Source organism: Camellia sinensis, chromosome 10, assembly GCF_055761805.1.
Source record: "Camellia sinensis isolate YWXY chromosome 10, ASM5576180v1, whole genome shotgun sequence".
NCBI classification, from domain to species: Eukaryota; Viridiplantae; Streptophyta; class Magnoliopsida; order Ericales; family Theaceae; genus Camellia; species Camellia sinensis.
This window is the reverse complement of record NC_138970.1, coordinates 32,675,015-32,702,667: the sequence shown is the minus strand read 5'-3', so window position 1 is coordinate 32,702,667 and position 27,653 is coordinate 32,675,015. Positions and strand designations below refer to the sequence as shown.

The 27,653-nt window shown below is 32.9% G+C and overlaps 1 protein-coding gene and 1 pseudogene across 4 annotated transcripts; both read left to right on the top strand.

The window, feature by feature from the left end:
* Positions 1–3,308: 3,308 nt before the first annotated feature.
* Positions 3,309–10,036, top strand: LOC145801053 (uncharacterized). Of its 4 annotated transcripts, XM_082891233.1 has the most exons (4): positions 3,309–3,995; positions 4,287–5,192; positions 8,907–9,018; positions 9,346–10,036. In XM_082891233.1, exons 2-4 carry the CDS (start codon positions 5,170–5,172, stop codon positions 9,742–9,744), a joined length of 534 nt encoding a protein of 177 aa, XP_082747359.1. In that variant the 5' UTR covers positions 3,309–3,995; positions 4,287–5,169; the 3' UTR covers positions 9,745–10,036. The 4 variants fall into 4 exon arrangements, with proteins under 4 accessions (XP_082747359.1, XP_082747357.1, XP_082747356.1 ...); XM_082891231.1 differs by having other exon boundaries at positions 3,311–3,737; positions 3,899–3,995; positions 4,287–10,036; XM_082891232.1 differs by having other exon boundaries at positions 3,313–3,995; positions 8,907–10,036.
* Positions 10,037–24,028: 13,992 nt separating this feature from the next.
* On the top strand, positions 24,029–27,274 carry LOC145800283 (receptor-like protein 6; annotated as a pseudogene).
* The last annotated feature ends 379 nt before the right edge of the window (positions 27,275–27,653 follow it).

The window sequence follows — 27,653 nt, the reverse complement described above, 5'->3', positions numbered from 1 at the left end:
AAAACTTACAATTCATAACCAACACACACAACTCAAAATTCTATTAAAAGCTTATAAAATTTTTTAAAAATTTCAAAAATTATTTTTTATTTAAAATATAAAAAAATAACAGGTGTCAATTGCAAAAAAAAAAAAAAAAAAAGAACACTATTTCGGTCATCTGGCCGGACATCTGAAGGGACGTCTGGGTAAACCAAATTTCAAAATTCAAATCCCGCCTAGAAAGTGTTTTCAAAAGTGGGTATGGAAATGTATTTATATTTTTCAACAATGCTACATACCACTAAATTCCTACCACTAACACCACCACTAATGATGTGGCAAGTAAAAAAAAAAAAAAAAAACTAAGACACAAAACACATGTGGCACTGAGTGGGACCCACTGCCACATCCCTAGTGCAACCACTAATTAGTGGTCTGCATCATTTTTCTTATATTTTTTTGTTAAGGCCTCAAGTCTTTCGTCAACCCCTTTCTCTCTCTCTCTAAATTGGAGTTCTTGGACGAAAGTAGACCCAGATTTCAATCTTCATCTTCTTCTCTCTCTCTCTCTTTCTTCTTCTCTTCGTCCTCTCTCTCTTCTTCCTCCAATCTGAGCCCCTCAAATCCATCCTCTTTTGGTTTGCCCTCTCTCTCCTGTTCGGCCTTCTCGCCTCCTCTACCGCCACTGGCGGCAACATTCGCGTCGGCCTCGGAAAACTCATCGATCTACCCCTCTCTAAACTGACCACCTAGATCCGGCGACGACACGATGATGAAGAGCTATTCGGCGTCAATTGTGACTCCTCCAGCGTCAATCCTCCTCCTCCGACCTTGATCCAATGTCGATACTTTTTCTCCGGCGTCGATCCTTCTCCTTCAGCCTCGATCGTGGATCTTTTGAACAACAAAGTGAAGAAAGAAGATGAGTAGAGTTAGAGATAACGTATATATTACCGTTGTAGTTGGGAAATTGAAAAATGCTCATCCGCAGATTCGAACCATGGTCTGTGTTACTGTAGCTCTGCGGTTTTGGGCTTCCGTTTTCTGTTTAAAAACCAATGTAAACTCATTTTTTGAGTTTACAATTTTCCTCAAATTTACAAACTGAAACAACCATTTATAAATCAAAAAAAATTATCCAACAAATTTTTATGATAGCTTTTAAAATTTTTGTAAATATAAATTGAAAATTGAAAAAAAAAAGGTTACCAAACAGCCCCTATTGATTCGTTTTTTATTTTTTTATAGGTAAATTAGGTTTGATTAAAATATGAATTGCTTCTTGTGGTTCTGAAAATTACATTTCGCTTTCTGAGATTTTGAATTTCATAATAAATCATTCATTTAGTTAATAAATCATTAAATCAACTAATAATTTTTAATGATATTACAAATAAATCATTAAATCCATTAACAGTTTTTAATGATATTACAAATATATTTCAATTAATAATTTAGATAATTTTATTATTGTAGAGGAGTGCAATTATGAATTTCATTTTTTTAGTTAATTATGTTAAATAAAAAAAATTTGACAAAAGAATATTTATAATTTTTCAAATTACAGGAATAATCTGTATTTTAAACAAACTTCAAAGGCGTATTTGTAATTTACCCTTTTTTTTGTTATTATTATTATTATTTTTTTATAATGCTTGCTTATGTGAGTGCGTGAGCTGTCAATGCTTTATTTAGAGGAATTTTAATATATATTTCTTTAAAAATACTGTACTATATGTATTCTTAATTATGTTATTTTTTTTTTAGTTATGATAATTTTTTAATTATATCTCATATTGTATTTAGTTATGAGATATATTTTTTGGTTATAACTCAAAAAATTAAAATTATGCTATTTTTTTTTTTTAATTATAAGGTGCATTTGAAGAGTGTTAGCATAATTTTTCCCTAATTTAGAACTATTAATAAATTTGTAAGTGAGCGTAGCATTATTGTTGAAATTTTTATATTTAAAAAATAAGATAAATTACACTTTGCCTTTTTATGTTTAGTTACTTTTCTATTTTGATTTTTAAATTTTTTTTCTCACTGACCTTTCATATTTCAAGTTTTTCTCAATTTACTATTAAAATTAATTTCTATTAAAAATTAGACAAAAAAAATATTGACAATCATGTGACATAAAAATATTTTATTATATATAACTCATATATCTGACATAAAGTTAAATTTCAATATAATAATATATATTTTATATTATATGACAGTTATTAGGATATTTTTTTGTCTACTTTTGAATAGAAATTAAATTTAGTAATAAATTTAAAAAATTTAAAATAAAAAAGATCAAAGTAAAAAATAAAGAAATTTAAAGAAATAAAATAAAAAATTGGTCAAATATAAAGTGACAAATTATAATTTATCCTAAAAAAATTATGGGATTTCACATGTAAAAGAAAGAGAAATGAGGACATAAGAGAGATTTGTTTGAGAAGTTAGTTATTTTAGTAGATTATTTTAATTTTTAGTTATTTTAATATGTTAAAATTGTTGGGCTTGGAAAGAGGGTTATATTTTTTTTTATAATTAGATGTGATATTTATGAAAAAAAAAATAAAATAATTATAAATTTAATATAATATTTTGTCTTATTATTATTTTAATTTATTTTATGATTTTATAAATTTTAGTCAAAAAAAATAGTCAAAAAAATCCAAACTCAACTTGCCAACCATGGAGAGAGAAGAGAGAAAGAAAAAGAGGGTTGAAAAAATTCCACTTCTGGGTTGGTTCTCTTATAATTATTTTTAATGCAATGAACCTTCAACGAATTCAACCCTTTGATCTCTTTGGACCTTTCCTTTCTGTATAGCCCTAATAAAAAGTAAATGGTGCAATAACAAAGGTGATGCCCCCTGTTGACGGAGAATTGGGATCCTCCGTTTGCACTCCCTTTCTATATCTTTCCTTATAAGGTTTTCGGACTCACTTTTAAGTCTAGTTTTGATAATTTGAACCGTTCATATTTTAAGATTTATTCATTATATTATACCTGTAAAAAATTAAGTTGATCGAATATCAGAAAGCATGTGCTCGAAAAACTGTTTATTAAATTCTTTAAAAAAATAGTTTTTAGCTCAATTTTTTCGAACACATACTTTCTGAAATCCGATCAACTTGATTTTTTACAGGTATGATATACTGAATAAATTTTAAAATATTAACGATTTGAATTATCAAAATTTAACTTAAAAATGGGCCCGAAGGACCTGCAAAGAGGGAGTACAAGGAGGGAGCGCAATGAGAGGATCTTGACTCTGATGGTGACACTGCAGGTCCGTCTCATAATGTTTGTCAAGTGTAGATACCCGTGTGAACAGGCAAAATACCCCCACACCCATCTTTCGTTGCCATCTATATTTTGTGTTCCCGTTGCCATCTATGTTTTGTGCTGCTATCTATCATCTTTCCTATGTTCTGAATTTTGCGTTGATGAGATGGCTAAAATACCTTTGCTGCAGCAAGCTCACCACCGCCGGTTTCCGATGGCACTTGTCAGGAACACCGCCGATCTCAGCCGTCTTCTGCCGCCGCTGGCGATTGTGTTGAATCTGGCTTTTCTCTCCCCGAAACGTCTCAGATCTACAACTGGTGGTGGTGATTCTCGCTCTTTCCCTCTCTTACCGATGTCACTCGTCAGGATCTCAGCCCTCTTCGGCCGCCGCTGGCGATTGTGTTGAATATGGCTTTTCTCTCACTAATCTCGCCGAAGCATCTCAGATCTGTGTATGATGGTGATGATTCTCGCTCTTTCCCTCTCTATAGTCTTTCTTTCTCTCTAATCTCTCAGAAACATTTCAGATTTGAGTTTAATCTGCTGTCTGACGTCCGAAATTAGGTTTTTATTTGATAAAAATTTGTATTATTAAAATCTGTTTGTTTTTCTGGTGGCGAGTGTCGGGTCTGTACGAGTCGACTCCAAAGACGAGGTCTCCGTTGCAATCGTAGACAGTGAAGCCATTGCCAGAGAAGAAAAGAGAGGTTTAAAAACGGTGAGATGGGTTTCTTCTTCATATATGAATCCATCTTCAATAACAACCCCACCTTTCATTTTTAATTCACAATCTTTCAGGGTTTTTGAAGATTTTCAATCCAATCTCTTTCTGGGTGTGTGTGCTTGTATATATATATATATGGCTCTAGACTCCCAAGTTTACTGAAACATGATTAAATCTGTTTGTTTTTGTGGCTTGTGTTTGCGGAGACTCAACATGATTAAATCTGTTATATCCGATCTGCAGTTTTTGTGGATTGTACTTGATAATATGCTATTGAATTTGCAGGGACTCCCAAGTTTGCTAAAATATGGAGCCCTTGTTATCCTTTTGAAGTTTTTTCCGGTGTTCTTTCGGTTTTCCGGAAGATTTGATGGTGTTTGGTGTGTGGGAAGGTTCACGCGCTGTGTTGGCCGGCTAAGTATTGAAGATCCTTCTAGAGCATGGTTTAGAAGAGTCAAATTGGGCCTGACGATGAGTCGGGCTGGGCCCAGATCTCGTGGGCCAAATGGGTTTTGAATCTCCTTTTAGAGCGGGTTTTGGAATGGTCACATTGGGCCCGACGATGAGTCGAGTTAAGCCCAGCTCATCTCCAATCCCATGTCCAAATCCTGATTGCAAAAGCACGACCCGACAAAACACCCACCCCCATTTTAGTTTTAATTTTCTGAATTCATTTTTTTAGAAATTGAGTTTTTATTTTTTTATTTTTAGTGAATATTTTTAAAATTTTGAACAATTTTTTTAGAACATATTAAAAATTAAAATATGAAAAAAATATTTTAGAAATTAATAAATACATCAAAATATGAAAAATATGCTGAATTTATATATATATATATATATATTTGTATTTTTTTGGTATTTAGTGAATTTTGTAAAGATTTTTTCACAAAAATTATATTTTCAAGTGTATTTAAGTTAAGTGTGTTTAAAAACTAAAAAAAATTGAAATAGAAAAAATAAAAATGGAGAATTTTCTAAAAATTAAATTTTGGAAACCAAAACCAAGTAGTAGAGTGGATTACATTGCTGACTCGCGTAGACTTGTACATCTTTAGCTGGTTTTGGGAAATTTGTTTTTAGATCTGTGACTCTATCTCTCTCTCTCTCTCTGGGACTGATTCTGGTTTCATATCTCTGGTCTCTTGGAATTTTGGGCGAATTGAAAATGGAGAACCCCGAGCATCAAAGGTTAGTTCAGTCAACTCTCTCAGTCCGTTTTACATAGCTAATATTGGATTCTAATTGTAATGATTAATTTTATTGGAGAAAACCAATTTCCATAACTTCAGAGAGTTGGATTGATGGTGGATCAAATTGTGGGTAGCAAAGGTGGATTGCCAGAGGAAATAGCAGAGCTGGTTGTGCTTTGGTGGAGATGGAGGTTGAGTGTGGTCGTGTAGTTGACAGAATGAAGAGAAAAAAAGAAGAAAGAGAAAGGTGGTCGATGAGAGAAGGATGAAGAGTAATTTAGGATGAGTGATGTGTGAGAGGTGCAAAAAAAGGCAATGAAACATTGCCATGAGTGCCATATAGTTTAACATTCTTAACAGACTATGGATGGATTGCTTAAATTCTACTTGATTTAAAAATTTAGGGTTTATACTGTAATAATTAAGAAGTTAGGGTTTAAATTGTTACAATGATCAAACCTTAGCGTTTTATTTTATTTTATTTTTTAAAGTTGAAATTTACCCTTTCTAGATAAATATTCAAAACATTTTTTCCTCTATGTGCGGCCTTCCTTCTATTTATCCTCTCCTTTTCTCAATCATTTTTTTTCCATCTCTCTCTAACTATCGATGCCTTGAATGGCATCAACTACAACCATTATTCGTTCCTTCTACACCACATATTACCCGTTACACCACATTTCCACCTCCATTGCACCATAGCAATGCCATACTACCATATATGACCACTGCACTGCCGTACCAGGCACTTCACCACCGGTCCACCAGCTCATGGCTACCGGTTACCACACCACTCTAGTGCACTAGGTACTTCTGGCATATGACGCGTATGCAAAAGTACTATGCTGAGTGCGGGTATGACATGTTTGTCGAAGTATACATGCTTTATAATAGCTTTAATTTAAGAAACCTTACTTTTGTAATTTTAAGAATAATACATTTTTTAATGTATTGTTCACTCAAAATATTTGTATTTTCTATTACTATTTTTTTTCCTGTCTATATTTAAAGACGTTAAAAAGTCTTGTGATACACTATACGATATGCTATGTGATTTAGAAAGATAAAAAAAATGATACACAATTCGTATCTCAATTTGACAACAATGATCCTAGTGGCTGTTAGGGGATGGAAAATATACTAATTTGTTATGATGGTATCTACCACCACTAGTTTGTGGTTCTAACAAAATCTTAGTCGACATGGTCATGTTCTGATATGTTATGATATGCATTCTCCGGATGGGCCTTATCACTATGTTTGGCAATGGAAATGCATTAAATATGTTATGCTTAAAATGCAAATTAAGCTTCTAAGATTTTCGTAGACTTACAATTATTGAAATAGGAGATATCCTTGTCCTAAAATAGCTTTGCTGTATCATTGTTTATTGGGCTTTGGCTCACTTCTCTTCCCTATAAATTTAGGTCATAGTGATATAAAACATAATGATTTTGTGTTTAAAGCTATGTGCATATCTATATATAGATGCTTGTATGCCTAGATGTTGAATGGAAGGGCTAGATGTTTGAGATCTTTGTACACATTCAGCTTTGGAAAGAACAAGTTTGTTTTTTCTCTTCTGTTTATAATATCTTGTGCTCCTTGTGTTTGAGGCTGGGAAGGTATAATAAATGGTAGTGAATGTTTCATTTCATTTATTTATGCAATTGTTCTAAATGGATGTTTTTGGGATAATCAAGCCAAGGAAATTAAAATGTTTCCACCGCGTAATCAATTATACCTCAAAATATATAGGGGTGTTACATGTTTGTATGACTATTGATTGTTCACTACTCTCTCAGTTTGGAATTGGATAGGGCCATGATGCGCGATATGCAATGGATACATATGTGTGTGTATTTCTTGACATACAAGCACACATAAATCAGTATGTATATGGAAGTTGTAACCTTGATTTTTTGGAAGCATTCAATTTGTGTTATATATGTGAATATGTAGATATATGCATGCATTCCTCTCTATCAAATACAAAAAATATTTAGAAAACAAATGGTATATTTAGAAGAGGAACAGAGATGGATGGGTAAGATTGTCATTTCAGTTTATAAGGCCAAGTTTGACATCTTTAAAAAAAGTTAAAAAGTTAAAAAGTCACTATCCTATTTCATATCATCTTATTTAGGTCACATCACCTCTCTATCACATCACTTCAAACCCAATCCATATTTTATAAAAAGTCAAAAAGTGCACTTACTTATAACATCTCAAACAACCTCTAAATTTGCATGTGACTTGCATATGTTCAATTTTGCGATAGACTACCAAAGGGGCACAGGATCTGAGTTTAACGGGTGTACCCATTAGGTAATATAATTTAGGGGGTGTGAGATCAAATGGGTCATAGTTGAGGGTTGCCTATATAAATATTCAAAGAAAACAAATAAAAAGGAAAGAAAGTAAGAAAAGAGAAGAGGAAACTAAAAGAAAAAACTCAACTTAGCTAAAAGGAATGGAAATGTACCTCCATGAATGTGTATACGTAGAAATGTGTGTATGTAAAATTGTGTTACAACTCTTTCATAACCTTTTTGTCAGATTTGCTTTTCTCAAAAATTGACTGTTGGATTTTTTACTCTTTTCATAGCCATAATATATACCATATTACCAAATTTCCAGCCCGACAAAGATTAAGAATTTAAGAGCCATCTCGTAGTTATGTCCACATTTCTTCACAGAATACAACTCTGATAGGAGGGCTTGTAGATGAGAGCTCTATCTATTTCTGTTCAACTTGAAATTTTCATGTGCAATTTATGGAAGAAATACTTAAATCGTAGTTTGTGGAGTTAAGATCCAATAAGAAGTCATGAATGGATGTAAGACTAAAAACTCTATATCAAGCATAGTTGATTATGTCCCATACGTTATGTTTATATGTGATGTGTATGTAAGTTTACATATTTAATAATATATGGATGGTATATTTATATATATGAAATAAATGTGTATATGCTTAAATTTACATGATATAAAATAAACTCGTATGCAAGGAAAAAAAAGCACTCAAAATGCAAACCCACTAACCTATGTAAGTTTACATATTTAATAATATATGGATGGTATATTTATATATATGAAATAAATGTGTATATGCTTAAATTTACATGATATAAAATAAACTCGTATGCAAGGAAAAAAAAGCACTCAAAATGCAAACCCACTAACCCGAAGGAGGAGAATATCATGTATGTTTAGATTAACATCATGTGCTAATTGGTCAAGTGGTTTAAGTATCTTTTTTGATGTGTAATTTATGTAGACTCAAAGTTGTGTTTTATTGGGGAAATTTGGCCTAAGTTGTTGGGGTGCCCCCTTAGGAGACTCTAGTGGTAAAGTATCTTCTTTTAACTTCAAGCCTTAATTTGCCCAAGTGTTGCATAATTAATTAATTAATTTTTATTTATTTCTTTTTAATCTATTTCTTGCCCCATGCTGCTAGGACTGCATACAGGCATCCTTTAAACATCAAGGTTTCCAAATGCGACCTTACATGTAAAAATAAATAAACCTAAACCACTAACTGGTAGCGGATTTGGCTGGGTTCCTGTGTCTGAGTTGGCATTGCATTTGCCACCCCTTGATCATACCTAGTGCATTTTTACTGCTTTTATTGTGCATTCAATTGTATTGCAGTTAACCCTTTATTTTGTATTCTAATGCCCGTTTCATTCTCTTGTGATGGTTGTAGGGAGCGGGCAGCTAACTTTGATAAATTCCACAGAATGTGTTGGGTTTTCATTGGATTGCTGGCTACTATTCTCCAAACAATGTATCAACCATTTGAAACACATTATCCAGAGGTGGTAGCATTCATTTCCACTATAACGATCTATTTTTTATCATTGTTGGCTGAATTTGTACAACAAACCTATGGCATAAATCTTGTGATAGTGAACAAATTAAGTTCGTTCTTGGGTGTACTTGCTGTTTTTTTGCTGGTACTGATCATTGTGCCAGCCATAGGGTGGTTGGTTTTGGGCATATGGGGCTGTGTTCTTGGAATTGTTGTACGTAACTCGTATTTTCAGATCAAAAGTGACTTTGTCAACACTGTTGAAGAAATTAGAAGGGTAATGAATACATTGAGGAATGGCAATGCAAATGAGCAACAAGTTAATGGAATGCAGGGTGAAAATCTCGATGCTGTTGAAGAAATTAGAAGGGTTAATACATTGAGGAATGACAATGCAAATGAGCAACAAGTTAATGGAATGCTGGTTGAATTTCTCAACACTGTTGAAGAAATTAGAATAAGGGTAATGGATACATTGAGGAATGGCAATGCAAATGAGCAAGAAGTTAATGGAATGCAGGATGAACTTCTCGAAGCTGTTGAAGAAATTAGAAGTGCAATGAATACATTGAGGAATGGCAATGCAAATGAGCAACAAGTTAATGGAATGCATGATGAACTTCTCAAAGCTGTTGAAGAAATTAGAAGGGCAATGAGAATGGCAATGCAAATGAGCAACGAGTATGGAATGCAGGATGAAAATCAGCATCAGCATCACGAACTGCCTGTGTAATTTATGTTCATGCTGAACCAAGCTTGGGTGTTTGGTGTCTAATTTGTTGGAGACATTGTTACCAATTTCCACTGTTTGTAAGAAATAGCTCATCCCCGCCCTGGGGTAGCTTGTTATGTATGTTGTGCTCCGCTTGTTTTTCTGTTATTTAAGGAGGTCCCAAGATACTGCTACAAGTAGAAGGATGCCACTGGAATTAAAATGTGGAAATAATTTGGAGTACGTATTTTTTTGTTTGTCTATTTGAAATCTTATTTTAAAACGAAAAAGAACAAGAAAATCAAAACCAAAATAGTTTGTGATAGATGAGTGGATTTGAATCACCAATGTGTAGTTGTGTACTACCCAACAACCTTGGTTCATTTTCAGAGGAATTCTATCACGCGATGAACCCTGGTTAAGGGTATTATTTGTATAGTCTTCTGAAATTCACAGTGGTAAGGGTAGTATTTGTATAAAGTCTTCTGAAATTCAATGTGTTAATATATGTATGGTATATATTCTTAGATATATTAAGTATTGATTTTTTAGATATATTCACCTTTCAGAAAATTTTACACTCTTGTTTTTCGTGTTTTTTTGTTTTTACTGAATTTTTAAAATATTTTATGCAATTTTTTTATTTTTTAGACACACAACATAAATATACCTAAAAAGTAAAAAAATTGTAAAAATTTTTTTTTTTAAAAGTTCATTAAATACCAAAAATATAAAAAAAATACAAGAATTTAGTATATTTTTTGTATTTTTATGTATTTCTTAATTTTTTAAAATATTTTTTCACAATTTTTTTACTTTTTAGACACATCTAAGTAAGGTGCATCTAAAAAAGTAAAAAAAATGTTTAAAATTTTAAAAATATTTACTAAAAACAAAAAAATACGAAAATCAAAAAACTTAGATTTTAAAAAACTTAATCCAGAAAACTCAAACCAAACACAGTGATTTGTATTGTCATAGTTAGGTTTCTTGTAGGATACTCTTTCTCATAATAGGATATTCTTTTTCAGGTTATATATACAGGTCTTCTATTATATAAGATTAATTCATTTAATATAATATATATTATTTTTTCCCTTTTTTTACTATTCTAACATAGTATCAGAGTTAGGTTAAGTACCTAATAATTTTGTTTTACAGGCAGGCGGTGGTAGCTTTGCCTTGGCCGCCAATCGGATCTTATTCCATTTTGCTGCTATATTTTCTTTTCAGCATTGCTCTGTGGCGATCTTTCTCTGTCTACTAGTTTATTCATATCTCTATCATATTTTTTTTTACTCACAATCTATTTTTTTGTGTGTTTTTGTTCCACTTTGTCATTCCCTCTGTTTTAACCTCAAATAAGTTTTTATCTTCAAACCTATTTGAATTTGAGAGGGGTATTATACCTATATCATGGTGAGTATGGTGATATACCATATGAACCACCTAAGTCGCCTTCTCTAGCACACAATTCAAGCTGTCCCTTGTGGCGCACCATCCAAGCCGCCCCTTGGCGTACCATCTAAGCTGCCTCTTTTGGCACGCAACCCAAGCCGCCCTTGGTGCACTCTGTCATCTGTTGCCATCATCATTCAGTACCACGTCATAAGTTATGTGTATACCACGCTTGCTTGGTTGAACATCCAATCTCTAGCACACAAGTTAAGCCGCTCCTTGTGTACCATCCAAGCCGCCCCTTAGCGCACTTAGTCATCTGTTACCATTATCATTTAGTACCACGTTATAAGTTGTGTGTGCCACACTTGTTGGTTCAACATCCAATCTCTACAAGTGTTCGGCATGACCCCGTAAACTGTTCCAACATTAATTCTAGTCAGTTCCTACAACGATCCGGCATGACTTTAAACTGTTTCGGCATTAGTTTTGGCTAGTTCCTATAACGATTCGACACGATCATAAAACTATCTCCCGGTATTAGCTCTAGTCTCTGATATATCTCAAGCGCTCTTGCGCTTCCGTTCTAGACTTTGCAATCTATTTGTCTTTCATTTTATTTAGTTTTATTTCATATTTTAGTTTCTCTCTCCAAACTCAAGATGTTTATCCTTCTTGAGTTTGACGGGAGATATTAATATATATATATATAGTATATATTCTTAGATATATTAGGTATTGATTTCCTAAATATATTTATATTGTCATAGTTAGGTTTCTTATAAGATACTTTTTCTTATAGTTAGACTTCTAGTAGGATACTCTTTTTCAGCATATATATACAAGCCTTCTATTGTATATGATTAATTCATTTAATACAATATATATTATTTCCTCTATCTTTACTATTCTAACAATGTGAAAATTATGTAAAAATGAGTTGGAAGTGTAAAAGAATAAGTTATTATTAGCAGTTGACTTGTGTAGTGTACAGAATAAATATAAATTATTTTTAACTTTTAACCTTTGTAATGTATATTTTACAAGAAAAATATTTTTCTTGTAAAACTTTTTACTTGTAAAATAATTCATTGATCTTATTTTTTAATATTTGACAGCAAACCTTACAAAAAATAGCAGCTAATGCGAGAACCAAAAAAAGAAATCATTGCAAGGCTGTGTTTAAACGATGGTGAATTGGTCTCATTGCAAGTCCAATAAGGCAGTTTGAAACAAAATTACTAGTTTCTAATTATATAATAATTTAATTTCAAACAAATTATTATTTTTTTAAACACAATTTGGGAGGAGAAAAGAAATACAGAAAGTTCTGAATTATGCAATAATAATACTTGAATATGGACATTACATTTAGGGGATTTTTTTTTAAGGTCCATGGTATTAAAATTTTATAGTATAAATGACACCAAATATTTTCATAATGTCTAAGGTCCCTCAATTTGATCCAAAGAAATTTCATCTAGAGAATTTCTCTAGACTTCCCAGAGAAATTTCTCTCCAGAGAAATTCTCATCCAGAGAAATTTCGTCCAAAGAAATTTCTCTCCAGAATTTCTATAGACCTTTGAATGTGAACGTGGTAAGAATGCAAGCATCAAACAACATTGATTTGCTTCTATTTCCCCTAACAGCAACAGGTTTAACTATTGTATCAACATCAAGGATACTTCTGCAGGCATGTTTGTGTACTTCATCCCATCATGTTTTCTCTTTTCAACATCATTTCTTGAAGCAAAATATATCCATGCATGATTTGCAGCTGGAGAAATATTTTTCAACAGGGAACATTGATATTGCTTTGTGGAAGTTTGAGACCACCAAATACTACTGCATTGTCATTGATGCTCCTGGCCATTGTGATTTCATCAACTCCACCACTGGTAGTTTTGAAGCTGGTATTTCCAAGGATGGTCAGATGACTGAGCAGCATGCTTTGCTTGCCTTCAATCTTGGTGTCAAGCAAATTATGGGAATTTCTCTGGCCTTTTTCAGAGAATAAGATATGAAATCGAACTGCTTGAAGCTTAGTGAAAATGGTATAGAGATCAAGTAGCGAGAGAGGGAGAGAGAGAGATGAACTCGAGCTATGAGGAACTCATATTCATCTTCTCTGTATATTGGATGAGTCACATTATCTAAAACCCAATCTTCTTTGATTTTTAGAGAATTTCTCTGGATTTTTTCTGAATTTTCTTTGGATTTCAAGTGAACTATAAAGCATAAAGTTTGTTTGGTTGCCAAGAAAAATAAGTGAAAAATAATTTCCATCTACAGAATACTATGCTAATTGATGATAAATACCAAGTTAAACCACATCTTTTCTCCTTTTCAAGCACAGTATTGTATCTTCATCATCTCACTATGATTACTAAGCAAATGAATATAAAGAAATATATAAAAAAAAAATTAGATACTTTCAACTAAACTTAATAATTTCATATCATAATAAGCAATGTGCATTAAAAGCAGCTGTGGCTCAGCATTACAATAACAAACAACACAATTTACAGCATAGAACATCAATATTCACCTAATTTAAGCACCGATTCTTCTACTTTTAGTTTCAAATTTGGTAAACGCAAGTGCATATATATAGTATTATGTACCAGGATTAAAGCTAGAATGCATGGCGGAGAAAACTGACAATGCCAAGTCAACAATGTTCCGATCAAACACAACAGATATGATCAAACAACAATCTGAACCGCTCACAACACCACCACCACTTGGATTCAAGTTTTCTTCGATCAAATCCAAGGCTTCATTCGCATTTTTCGATGCAGAGACTCAGTTAAGCAAGTCATCATCATTATTGAACAATTCAGAAACAAAGGAGGGCTTGGCGTAGAGGTCGAAGATGGCGCGGGAGGAGCAGAGGAAGCTGAATTTGGACTCGAACTGGATGATCTTCCATGCGACACGAGATTTATAGCCGTGTTCTTGTGCTAGGTGGCAGTACTTGTCCAAACGATGCTTGCCCTTGACTTTGCCCATCTCTTCTCTCTAGGGTTTCGGAGAGAAAGAGAGAGAGAAAGTGCTGCTCTGCAGTAGAGGAGGAGAGACAAAGAGTCAAATTTCTCTGATATATGTTTACGGATCTTAGACATCAAAAAATAATTTTGTGGATCTCTTCCATTACTGAAAATGGGAGAGGGACCTTAGACTAATTTTTCCTTCCATTTACAGTAATATTATAAATTCAGATTTAACTATTCAGAATTATCTTGTGATTCATATTTATTTTATACATAGATCCCACACTATATAAATTTAATTTTCACCATACAATTACTCATCCAGAAATTTAATAACGGGATACTTCATCCAGTAAGTCAATCTTTGATCTCTACCTTATCAATCATGTTGGATTACTTATTAAAAACAACAAAAATAAAATTCTTGGTACTCGTTAATTTAATAAAGAAATATAACTGTAATACTTTTTTTTTTTTTTTTCACATTTAATACATTCTCTTTTCTTTCTAAATTTTGTACTTTACAACACAGACTTCAAAGTCGATCAGAAAGTGCAAACATAAAAGTAAAATTTTAATCTTATAATCATATTTGCATTTTAGGATTTGCAATGGAAGAAGAGAAATTAGCAGTTACTCTGATTACATATTTTCAAGACATAACAAGTAAATGGTTTTGTTGCCAATCTAATGTCAAAGTAAACGATTTTCTAATGGTTCTGTTCTGGTGTTCCTCAACCTCATTGCAGTATCTTTGTTTCTCTTCATCACAGCTGATGATAGGAAGCATCCATTACCCAATCACAAAATCAACCGCCTCTGATCCCTCGGAAGTGGATCATTCGGATGTTCATCTAGTCAGTGGAGACTCCAATTTTTTTTTTTTTTTTTTCAAGGTGTTCATTGTGGGTGACTTTTTTTTCAGAGTAAACATTTAAAAACTTAATTTTTTTTTTTTACTTTTCAGATCACACAAATAAATAAATAAAATGAAATTCTAATATATTAATATCATTGTTTTAAAAAATAAAATGTAAATACAAAAATTTACATAAATATATTTTGTTTTTATCACTAGCATGATAAAGAAAAGAAAAAAAAGAAGAAGAAATCTCCTTTAATTTAAATTGAGATAAGGTATAAAACTGTTGATCGATATTAACATTCAAGTGGTATACTTGTTGGGAATTGTAAATTACATAATTTTGTCAAAGAAATACTTTGCACACATGAGGAAGCAAAACTTCAAAACATACTATGTATTGCTTCACAAAGCATATATAATTAAAGGGTTATGAGTTGGGTTGGGTGTTTAAGAAAGTGAGCTTGAGTGGGTGTTCAACTGAGTTGGATGTTCAGGAAGGTGGATTAGAGTGTTCAACATAAAGTTTTAAACTAAATTACATATATGTATCAAATAAAATAAAAAATTTCAAGGTGTCCAATTGAACACCTAATGATAGCTGTAGAGTTGCCTCTGTATCTAGTTGATCTGAGTGTCGATTGCAAATATTGATTTGGATTTGACTGGTGGAAAATGGACCAGCTGTAATTGAACGAGACCAATATAAACAGCATTTGTATTGTGTGCCTCTCTTCATATAGGAGAATTAACGAGGACAGTGACAAAATATCATTTTCCTTGAAGAAAAATTGAATCATGGATTGTGAAGAAAGGGGAGGGTAAAAGAAACCAGAAAAAGTAAGAAGAAAATGGGGGAAAAGTGTGAAATTATTTCATAAATTTCATTTCATTTTGTTTGCCTTGATAGTGTTCAGAGCATTGGTATCTTTTGGGAAAAACATATTATTCAGTTGCACCATCCTCTCTAGTTGCAAATAGAAGAGCAATAAGTGTAGTTAATTAACATTTTCATCCTAAATCAATTCCTCTTGAGAGAGTAAGAATGATTTAATATTGAAATCAAGAAGCCAACTAGTGTGAGACTTTTTATTTATTTATTATTGGCTAAGTGAGCAAAATTTATTACAATAAAATATATGATACTTTCCCAAGGTTCAATACAGCTAAAAAAAAAAAAAAACATTCACAAAAGTGAAAAAGAAAATCTCTTAACACGAGGAAAATACAAAACACATATGCTCTCAATCTTTCCCAGTCACAAAGCTGTCCACATTACCATAAATCAACCAGAAAAGGTTTCATTCAAGTGTCGTGCATTGAAATCCCCTCTTTCAAGTAAGTTCATCACATAGGCTTGTGCTCTGTCACAATTCTACTTCAGCTTATACTCTTTTGGGAGTTTTTTGGGTGAATACTCTTTTGGGAGTTTGTCTCCATTAATTGGCTGAAAAGGCCAGACATTCAGATTGTTGTGACTTGATTGATGCCAATGTTATAGTGTGATAAAAAAAAATTGACATGTAACATCTATCTAGTAAAACTGGTTGTCGAATGAGATGCAATTTGGGTACTAATGGGAAAGTCGATTGATAAGGTAGATATCAAAGATTAACTTAACCTCGTTTGTCAATACGTAAAAATAGACAAAAAGCCAAAAAGACACTATAAGTTGTCACATCAGTCTTTTTAATTTTTGCAATCTTTTCATAAAAAGTTAAAAAGTTAATTAAAATAATCAATTCTCAAACGAGTTTTTAGTGGATGAAGTCTCCCGTTATTAAATGTAATGTCCATATTAAAGTATTATCATTGCATAATTCAGTGTTCCATAGCAATGATTAAGCGAGAAGCTAATTGATAAATGGTGTCACTTGCTAGCCAAATCATACGAGCAATAAACTCAACTCAACTCAACTCAAGAGCCTTAATCTCAAAGAAAAAATGACAATTATTCAAATTGTTTTCGCTCAATCTACTTATGGGTTTCTAAAGAAAATAAAAACATCATGGGGAAATTGCAATTCAGTGAAACGAAAACAATTCAAAATAATTGCATCTTTATGAAAATACAAATGGATCTGTGTAAAACATACCTATCACTTGCATCCATTTGCTCGCAATTATTTTGATTTATTTTCACCTTTTTGCAATTCCCCCAAATATCATTTAAATGGGAAATGAGTAACAAGTTGCAAATCAGTAAAAACTATGGGCCTGTTTGGTAACGTTTACGTTTTCAGTTTATATTTACAAAAATTTTATAAACTGGTTTTTGTTTATTTTTTGTTTATTTTTAAAAAAACATAAACTACAAACGCGTTTGGTTTAGACAAAATGTTTAAAAAAATTTAAAAATATAAAAAAAGTGAGAAATGACAAGTAGTGGCGGGTGGTGGGTGGTGACGAGTGGTGGCGGCAGAAGACGGTGGTGGAAAATGATGGCAGGTGGTGGTGGCGGCGGAAGATGGTGATGGAAAATGGTGACAAGTTGTGGGTGATGGTGGCAGAAAACGGTGGTGGAAAGTGGTGGCAAGTGGCGGGTGGATGGGTGGTGGTGGCGGAAGACGGTGGTGGAAAGTGATGCCAAGTGGTGGGTAGTGGCGGCGGAAGACGGTGGTGGAAAGCGGTGACGGATGGGTGGATGGTGGTGGCAGGTGGGTGGTGGATGGCGGGTGGGTGGTGGTAGCAGATAGTGGCGGTGGTGGTGGTGATCGATTACCTTCTTATAAAAGAATATTAGGGGGTTGCACACGTGATACGTGTATAATTTAAATAACTAATAATAAAAATAAATAATAAAGAATTTAATATCATAATATGTACGTTACTTAAGTAATAAATATATTCTTAATGAAACCCAAGGTTTTGGATTCAAAATTTGCTTACACTATATATAATAATTTTTTTATTTTAGCATATATAAAGTTGCCATGTGGCATAAGGAAAAAAAAGGTTTCGCTAAATCAATTTAAGCTTTAAACCAATTTAAGCCTTCACTTAATAATAGTATAGATAGATAGATAAGTATCGCTTGTTGAAATTTCAATTTTTTTAATAGATATTTTATAAGAAGCGCTTGTTGAAATTTTAATTTTTTTAATAGATATTTTGTCTTTTCAATATATTTAGATTAAATATCTATCTATTTTACTATTATTAAATGAAGGCCTAAATTGGTTTAGTGAAACATTCTTCTCCTCATATCACGTGATAACTTTATATATATTATAAAATAAAAAAATTATTATACACAGCGTAAACAAATTTTCAACTCAAGAACTAGAGTTTCATTAAGAACATATTTATCACTTAAGTAACATACATATTATGATATTTATTTTTATTATTAGGTATCTGAATTGCACAAATATCGCGTATGTCACCCGCTAGACAAACACTGGAGAGTGTAATTGAAGGGTTATGAAACTGAGTTCTACTGAACCTGTTGGAACAATCTTCTGTCTATAATAAATAAATTGAAACTAAATCAAACAAAATAAAATAAATAACTTACAGAATTTATTTTACCGAACCAAATGAAAAATAAAAGAACAAGTCGAGTGTGTGACACTCTATCCTTAAGACAGATTTGCCCCGCTACGGTGCTTACGGTTATGTGGCGTCTATCTCCTAGGATATAATGATCTTTACAAATTTGTAGTAGCACTCCAAACAAATTTGTCCGGCGAACTAGAACCTTGTGTTCTATACTCTCTTTAATTTTCTCTAAAACTAATATGAAGAATTTATGCAAACAGAGCAAGAAAATGAAGAGAACAGAATTTTTTTGGATGATTTTCAAACTGATTTCGGATCTGGAAAAATGCTGGAACAGATCTGGTTTTATAGACCTGAACAGGTGTTAATTTCAAACTGGTACAGATATGGAACAAGTGCACTGTTTCAACAAATACAGTTTGAAATTCAAACAGATAACTGCAGTAGTTAAATAAACTGTCCAGATTTTGAATCTGTCTGGACAGTTATGAATCTGTTAAGGTTCCAACAGGTCAAAAAACTGTTTGAATCTGTTCAATCTGCCTAACAGATATGCAACTGCTTTGAACAGATGCAGTTCAAAACCTGGATAGATCTGCAGAACTGCTGGACAGATTTGAATCTGTCTGGGCAGTTTTCTAACTGTTCAACAGATGGAAAATTAGTGCAATTCGGACCTGATAAGGGGCATAAATAATGGACAAAAAACGAATTCAATTTAATTTTTCCCTCAAGAAATTTTGGAAAAAATTCAAACAAATTTTGTCCAAAAAATTAATATAAGAACTGACCTGACCCACACCCGGTACGGACAGCTAGCGGCAGCGGCGGTTTGGGCTAAGGTTCACTTTGTCCATAACTCCTCCCTTCTACAAACTTGGGGTGCCCCTTGGGGCCCAACCCAAGTGTTGTAATCTAGAGCTTATATACTCACAAAAGCTCTCTTAAAGTTTCAATGTAGGATAACCATTTCAAGGAAACCCACATTTTACTTCTTTAAACATTCATTCCACGAACCTGAAAACGGCATCAAGTTCTCATTCACTCATAAATGGTTTTGACGAACCGTTTTCATTTTGTGACTTGCCACGCGACAAGGAACATGTCACCTTTTCAAGCCCATCCCAAAAGACGTTTGGAGCCCACTCAATTTTGAGCTCAAAAATGATCCAAAATAAGCCTTATAAAACTAAATTTTCCAACAAAACCAATGTACACTACTTTGGAATGCTTGGATGGAGTCCCATTTTATTCATATGAACATGACACATCTTTTACTTGGGCAACTTTACTTCCAACTCGTCCAAATTATCTCCATTGGGTGTAAGTAGACACTGTACGTGAAGTTCCTAAATTACCCCTCAAATAGATAGTTGTCAGCAAAGTATTTGTTAAGAGAAAGGGCAAAAAGTCTACATATTTCCATAAATGCCCCCACGACCTAATGACAAAGATTATTAGACAGATTGGCAAAATTGACTTTTCACGCATTGAAAAGCACCGTTCATTCCTGACTTAAAAGTAATATTCACTAGCGATAAGGATAAGCATATATATATATATATATATATGCAAAGGAAGTGTTTATCTGCTTGAGACTTGTGTTTTTTTTGTTTAATTTTATCCGTTGGTTTAGAAAAAAAAATTAGGGTAAACTACCAATAGGTCTTAATAGTTGAACTTAATTCCTATAAAGTCTTATTGAAAATAAATCTTGGTAAAATTGTCGCTAAAAATAATTTTTTTGTGACAATTTTTTATATATGTTGCTAAAAATTGATAATTAGTGACTTTTTTTTGTCATGATTTTTATAAATTGTCGCTAAAACTTACAATTAGTGACTTTTTTTTATGACAAATTTTTTCTATAGGACCTACTAGACAATAAGTCTACTTATTAGGACCTACACGTAAGTATCCCAAAAAATTATTTATTATTAGAGGCTTGCATTTTAATTTTTCTATTTTGCTCTTTTATTTTGTATTATTTATCAAGGGACCATTGGTTCAATGATTAAGATTTGACCTAATAATCTTGAGATTATGAGTTCAAGTCACTTTGTATATTATGCTAAAAGTTAAATATGTACTCAATCTTTTCCCTTCTAAACACATATTAATGTGCAATAATTGAGTCGTTGTTTTTTACTTTGTATTATTGACCAATATTAGTAGTACTAATTTGGATGAGGTTATAAGACTAGAAATCACAACTATTCCTTATTAGAATTTTTAATTTAACAAAATAAAAAAAAAATGAATAAAATATGAAAATTTATTAAAACAAATGAAAAATTGTCTAAAATAACTTTTAAAAAATCAAACTAAACACAATAATTTGTTATAAGATTTGCATTTTGGAAATATATCAAAAGAATAGTCCATGCCTTGCATGGGTTTAAAAGCAATTTTTTACAAATAAAACTAAATCAAAGTTTAACGGTGATACCATATGATCATTGGCGTGTAATATCACCATTCAATTATTCCATCCTAATAAAAATTAATAAAAAAAAGAATCCACTCATTTGAATTAAAATTTTATCTCATCTCTTTATTCCATAATTATATTTTATAATAGAAATTAAAGTTCCTATCATATATTTAATCATTGATTCTATTCAATTTTGTAAGAAGCTAAGCTTATTTTTGAAAAAAAGTTCAGGTAGTGGAATGGAATGAAATAATTATTTTCTTATTTTCTTATGGAATAATTATTATTTCTTTTACAATGCATTTTTTATTATTTTTTTGAATGAATCAAATATAAAATAAATATTTTCAAAAAAATGTCATATTATTCCATTTCATTTAGTATACTCAATAAAACATTAGAGTTAAAAGTCATACTAGCATGTGCCTTGCACGAGATTTTTTCACTAGTTTATATGTGTGTTTGTGTTCACATGTCTATATTTAAATTAATTTGTTAATTTCATGTTATTTTTCATTAAAAAAATTGTTGGGTGCTTGCAATTGATTTTTTGTTGTAGCAAACCTATATATGATTTTTATAATAAATAATTATTTGTGACCTTCAAAAAATGGTCGCTAAAACATAGATGTTGTTTTTTATTTTTTTTATTTTTTTTATTTTTTTGCAACTGCAACATAGCTATCACAAAAAGTAGTTAAAGTGATGTCGTAAAAAGTATTTGCTACCGCCACATTTGCGTCTCCTATTTGCATGATTGTTGCAAAAAATCTTTTACGACTGTATTTTTATTATTTGCGATGGCTTATGATGGTTACAATTTTTTTTTTTTTAGTATATGAAATGTATATTTGTCTACATATTGCCCCAATTAAGTTTGTTAGCGTCAATGCACCATTTAGAACTTGAAACCAATTACGGAAGTGAATTCCAATGAAAGAATCAATCATGGAGATGAGTGATGTTCACAATGAACAAAATAAGACTCTATCCAGGTGGTCCAATGCCGTGTATAGCTTGGTTCAGTAAGACTTAAATTCGTATCCCTCCATCCTCCAATAGTTTGTCATTACAATATTTTCTCAAAGAAGTTATTGCACTTTGAACTACAATCCATTAGCCGATGCCCTACTCAACATTTTTCTCTCTCTCTACACTGGTATATAATAGTAATAATAAGAATAAGAATAAATAACGCTTTTCTCCAATCTAGATAATTAGATTGGAGCATATAGTTTGTTTATCATGAATCCATTTTGATAATCTGAACCATTCATCTTGTTGAATCCACTAAGAAAATTATTTATGTAAAAAATTAAGTTAATTAGATATCGATAGTTATATGATCACCACAAAATTATGTAAAAGAAATAGATAAGTCATATTGTTGTTTACTAGTTATACCGAAGAGAAACTAACAATATGACTAACTTACTTGACCGGATATCTTCTCCAATTTTTTCTAGAGGTATTTGTCATAATAAATAAATAAAAAATGAGTTGGTGTAAAATCACCAAGAACATGAATTCCGGATTAAGATGTGTAACCCATTTCTTGGGCTGATCTAGATCACATCAATTACACCAATCTTGACTTCTAGTCAACATAGAAGAAACAAATAGCAAAAACAGAGTATGTGGAAACTATATGTCAAATTCTCGTGGCTTTAAGCAGCCACAGAGCAGGTTGGCATATTAATAAATTCATATTCACCTAGTAATTGTTGATTTAAAATTCAATAATATATTACAATCTTGTAAATTGAAATGGAAATCTCTAATCTATGTCATACAGGGACTTATGTATAAATTTTCATAGGTGAACTTATTGTTCAATATGTCCTCTAATAATTAATGACGTTTTTCATCAAATACTATTATAAAAAGTCACTAATTACTAATTTTTAGTGCCAGTTTAAAAAAATCGTCACCAAAAAAGTTACTAATGTTTAACTTTCAGCGACAGTTTGAAAAATTCATCACAAAAAAGGTAACTAATTGTAAGTTTTAGCGACGATTCATAAAAACGTGACAAAAAAAGTCACTAATTGTCAACTTTTAGTTATATATGTAAAAAATTATTTTTAGCGACAATTTTACTAAGATTTATTTTCAATAGAACTTAATGGGAATTAAGTCCAATTATTAAGACCTATTAACAATTTATCCATTCATAAATAATAACATACTTTTCCTTATTGTGTTACCCATTATTATTTGCTTGTCTTTCCAAAGATATTGAATCAAGTCCAAATGGTAATCGTCAAAGCTGAGGAATATTGTCCATAGCCATCTCAAAACCACATTTATAGCAGATTTGGGTTAGTTTCCTAGACCTTTAGCACCTCGGCTGAGGGGTATTGTACTTGAATCAACTCAAGAACAGTAGAGGCTAAAGATTTGTTGATTTCATCAGTCTATATATTAAAACATGACCTTATGATATTAGAACCTTTGATTGTAAGAAATTTTAAATTTTCTTTTATTAAATCCAATGAATTAAGTCACCAAATGATTTACCTAGTCATTGGGAATGGGACTAGAGTAGAAATTATAAGACCAAATATCCAAAAAAAGAGTACCCTTTGGGCTTGTTTGATTGATAGAATTAGAGCATGAGATTGAGATTATTAATTGGTGAGTCCAATAATTCTGTGTTTGTTTTGAAATTTTGTTTAAGAATTATTATATGGATAATTAATCCAACAAATTTGTAAGATTATTAGTAATGGGGTAGGGGTGAGATTATATATCCTAAGTTAGGAAATAAAATAAAAAACTCTTTTACCTACTAATCCAATGCAAATCAAACAATTGACAAAGGGATAATTTATCCTACTAATCCAATTAGATAATGAATACTACACTAATTTGATAGGATTATTTACACATTCACTATTAATCTTGTGAATCAAACCTTTAAGATTACAATCCCATGAAAAAGGAAAGGTGATGCTATTTTGCCAAACAGTAAAAAGAACTGCACCAATTGAAGGAGAAAATATTGGAAGACCAGCCTTTAGATTTTCCAAGTGGCTTTTTACTAGAAGAATAGACCTGATAAAGAAGCCTCCACTCCCAACTTGAGCAATTCATTTCATTTCCATTGTTGCGCTTGTGCTTCACAACACCCTTAAACATGAGAATTGCATTCTTTGCTTGGCTTTTCTCTATCACTCTTCTCTTGAGCTTCTGCATTAGTACTGTTCCAGTACACAGCCAATGCCTCAATGATCAGAGCTCACTGTTGCTCCAATTGAAGAACAACCTCAGATATAATTCAGCAGTTTCTGTCAAGTTGGTAAATTGGACTCAAACAACTGATTGTTGCCGTTGGAAGGGCGTTACTTGCGACAAAGAGGGTCATGTTATTGGTCTCGACTTGACCAGAGAATCAATCTCAGGTGGAATCAGCCACTTGAGTAGTCTTTTCATTCTCCAATTTCTTCAAAACCTGAATTTGGCTTACAACAACTTCAACTTCACACAAATTCCACCCAATTTCGGCAATCTTACCAGACTGACATATTTGAATTTGTCAAATGCAAATTTTGCTGGGCAAATTCCGATTGTATTGTCGCGCATGACAACATAGGTTACTCTTGATCTATCTACCCTATACTTCCCTGGAGCACCTTCACTGAAACTTGAGAACCCAAATTTATTAAAGCTCGTTCAAAACCTCACGGGGCTGAAAACACTCCTACTTGATGGGGTAAATATTTCGGCCCAGGCAAGCCAGTGGTGTGAGGCCATTTCGTCTTCACTACCTAATCTGCGAGTCTTGAGCTTGTCCAATTGCAATCTTTCAGGTCCTATTGATTCTTCTCTCTAGAAGCTTCAGTTTCTTTCTGACATCCGACTTGGTCAAAACAGTCTCTATGCCCAAGTTCCGAAGTTCTTTGCAGATTTGCCTAATTTGAGATCCTTGCATCTCTATTCTTCCAACTTGCATGGAAAATTTCCGAAAAAGATATTCCAAGTATCAACATTGGAGGCTCTTGACTTGTCAGGAAATAGTTATCTTCAGGGGTTTTGCCACAGTTTCCTCCAAATGGATCCCTTCACACCCTGGTCCTTAGCAACACAAATTTTTCAGGGACATTACCAGATTCTGTTGGTAACCTGAAGATGCTATCCATAATAGAGCTTCCAGGCTACAATGTCAACGGAACGATTCTGAGTACTATGGCAAACCTTAATCAACTTGTTTATTTGGACTTGTCATCCAACAGTTTTACCGGTACAATCCCATCCTTTCAGGCATCCAAGAATATTAAATACATAGACCTATCTCATAATGCTGTAACAGGTCATGCTCCTTCCACTCACTTTCAAGGCCTTTCAAATCTTCTAAATATTGATTTAGCGCACAATTCATTCAATGGGAGAATTCCTTTGTCTTTGTTTTCACTACCATTGCTGCAAAAAATTCAGCTTTCCAAAAATCAATTTGATGGTCCTGTTATTGGATTTTCTAACGAATCCTTGCCTTCATTGGATGCATTGGATTTGAGTAGAAACAAATTACAAGGGTCAATTCCCTCATCTTTGTTTGAACTTCGGAGTCTCAATGTCCTCTCACTTTCTTTCAACAACTTCAGTGGCACCATACAGCTAGAAATGATCTAGAGGCTCCAAAATCTCACAAGTCTTGAGCTTTCATACAATAGCTTGTCAATTAATGCAAGTGACAGTGAGTCTAGCTTGTCTTCCTTTCCCTAGATCAGTATATTAAAAATGGCTTCTTGCAAGCTGCGAAGATTTTCTGAGCTACGGAACCGATAAAAAATGATTAGTTTGGACCTCTCAGCCAATCAAATTTCAGGGAGAATACCAAACTGGATTTCGAAAATTAGATCTTTGATGCAGTTGAATCTCTCTCATAATCTCCTAGTAGATTTGGAAAACCCATATAAATTTCCTAGTCTTTCTGTCCTTGACCTGCATTCTAACCAACTTCATGGGGAAATTCCAATACCACTAGAGTCTGTTACCTATATGGATTCCTCAAGCAATAATTTCAACTCTTCTATACCTGCTAAAATTGGCAACAAGCTCACCTTTGCTTATTTCTTCTCTCTTTCAAGTAATAGCGTCACAGGAACCATCCCCAAATCAATATGCATCGCAAGGTTCATCAATGTTCTTGATTTATCCAATAATAATTTCAGTGGCACAATACCTCCATGCTTGATTGAAAGGAGTACTGAGACTCTTGGGGTGCTGACTTTGAGAAATAACAGTCTTGGTGGTAATCTTGGGTACATTTCCGAAAAGTTGTGCTTTGAAGACACTAGACATCAGTAGGAATCATTTGGAAGGGCAGGTTCCCAAATCTCTTGCCAATTGCACAGTGTTAGAGGTTTTAAATGTTGGTAACAATCAGATAAATGATAGTTTCCTGTGCTTCTCGGGGAACTCATCTAGCTTGCGTGTACTAGTTTTGCGATCCAACAAGTTTCATGGAGGCATTCACATTCGTCTACTAGGCTATTATATGTGGCCAAAGCTTCAAATCATTGACCTAGCTTCGAATAACTTTAGTGGTGATCTGCCATATAAAGTCTTCTTACATTGGACAGCAATGACTGCTGCTGATCATAATGCAAAATCAAATTTCAGTCACCTGCAGTTTGAGTTCCTAAAACTTAACGGCTTCTACTATCAAGATACAGTAACACTCAACAATAAAGGGATGGAGATGGAGCTAGTGAAAATTTTAACTATTTTTACCTCCATTGATATCTCGAACAACAATTTCCAAGGGATGATACCAAATACAGTAGGGTTTCTCAAATCTCTCTATGTTCTTAACCCATCGCACAATGCTCTCACAGGTCCAATTCCATCATCAATTGGGAACTTGACACAGCTTGGATCATTAGACCTCTCACATAACAAGCTAAGTGGGAGCATCCCAATGCAACTTGAAAGCCTTACATTTCTTGCATTCCTAAACTTATCATATAATCAATTAGTTGGAATGATCCCAAAAGGCTCTCAAGTTCAAACATTTTGAGACACTTCCTTTCAAGGAAACAAGGCATTATGTGGGTATCCTTTGAACATCAGTTGCAACAATGCCTCACCGGTACCATCACCGGTGTCGAGATCTGACAGAGTGCCCTTAGAATTTCCACTAAGTTTAGAGCCCGAAATCTTTATAAATGCTTCTGTTGGATTTGTGGTGGGTTTGGGAATCTTCATTGGGTTACTTGTTTGTTGTAAAAGATGGAATGAATGGTACTTCAAACATGTTGAACAAGTTCTTGAGAGGATTTTCCATCAGGAAGAAAAACGAAGAAGAAGAAGAAATCGTAGACGACAAGCTTACAGAGATCCCTTTCGGAGACTTTAGTGGTGGTGGAAGGTTAGAATAAATCTTAACAACACTATATTATTGTTTAGGACTTGCTTGATTTCCCCCCCCCCTTTTTTTTTGGTTATAGTTTAAGTGTGTTCATCGCTGTAATGTTAAGATAAATGGTAGTGTTAAGTTCATTACTGAAAGGAGTGATTCAGAAACTATAATGATGACAACAACGTCAGGACTCAGAAAATTTATTTTAAAAAAAGAGTCATGATAGAGACCCCCTCTAATCACCGCCCCCACAACCCCCACAGACACGTGGCGGGTGGTGATTGGAGGAGCAGGAAAAAAAAAAAAAATGTAACCAATGAGAGAGAGAGGGGGTCAAAGGGGGTGGGGGAAAAGGGGCATGAAACATTTTTGTTAA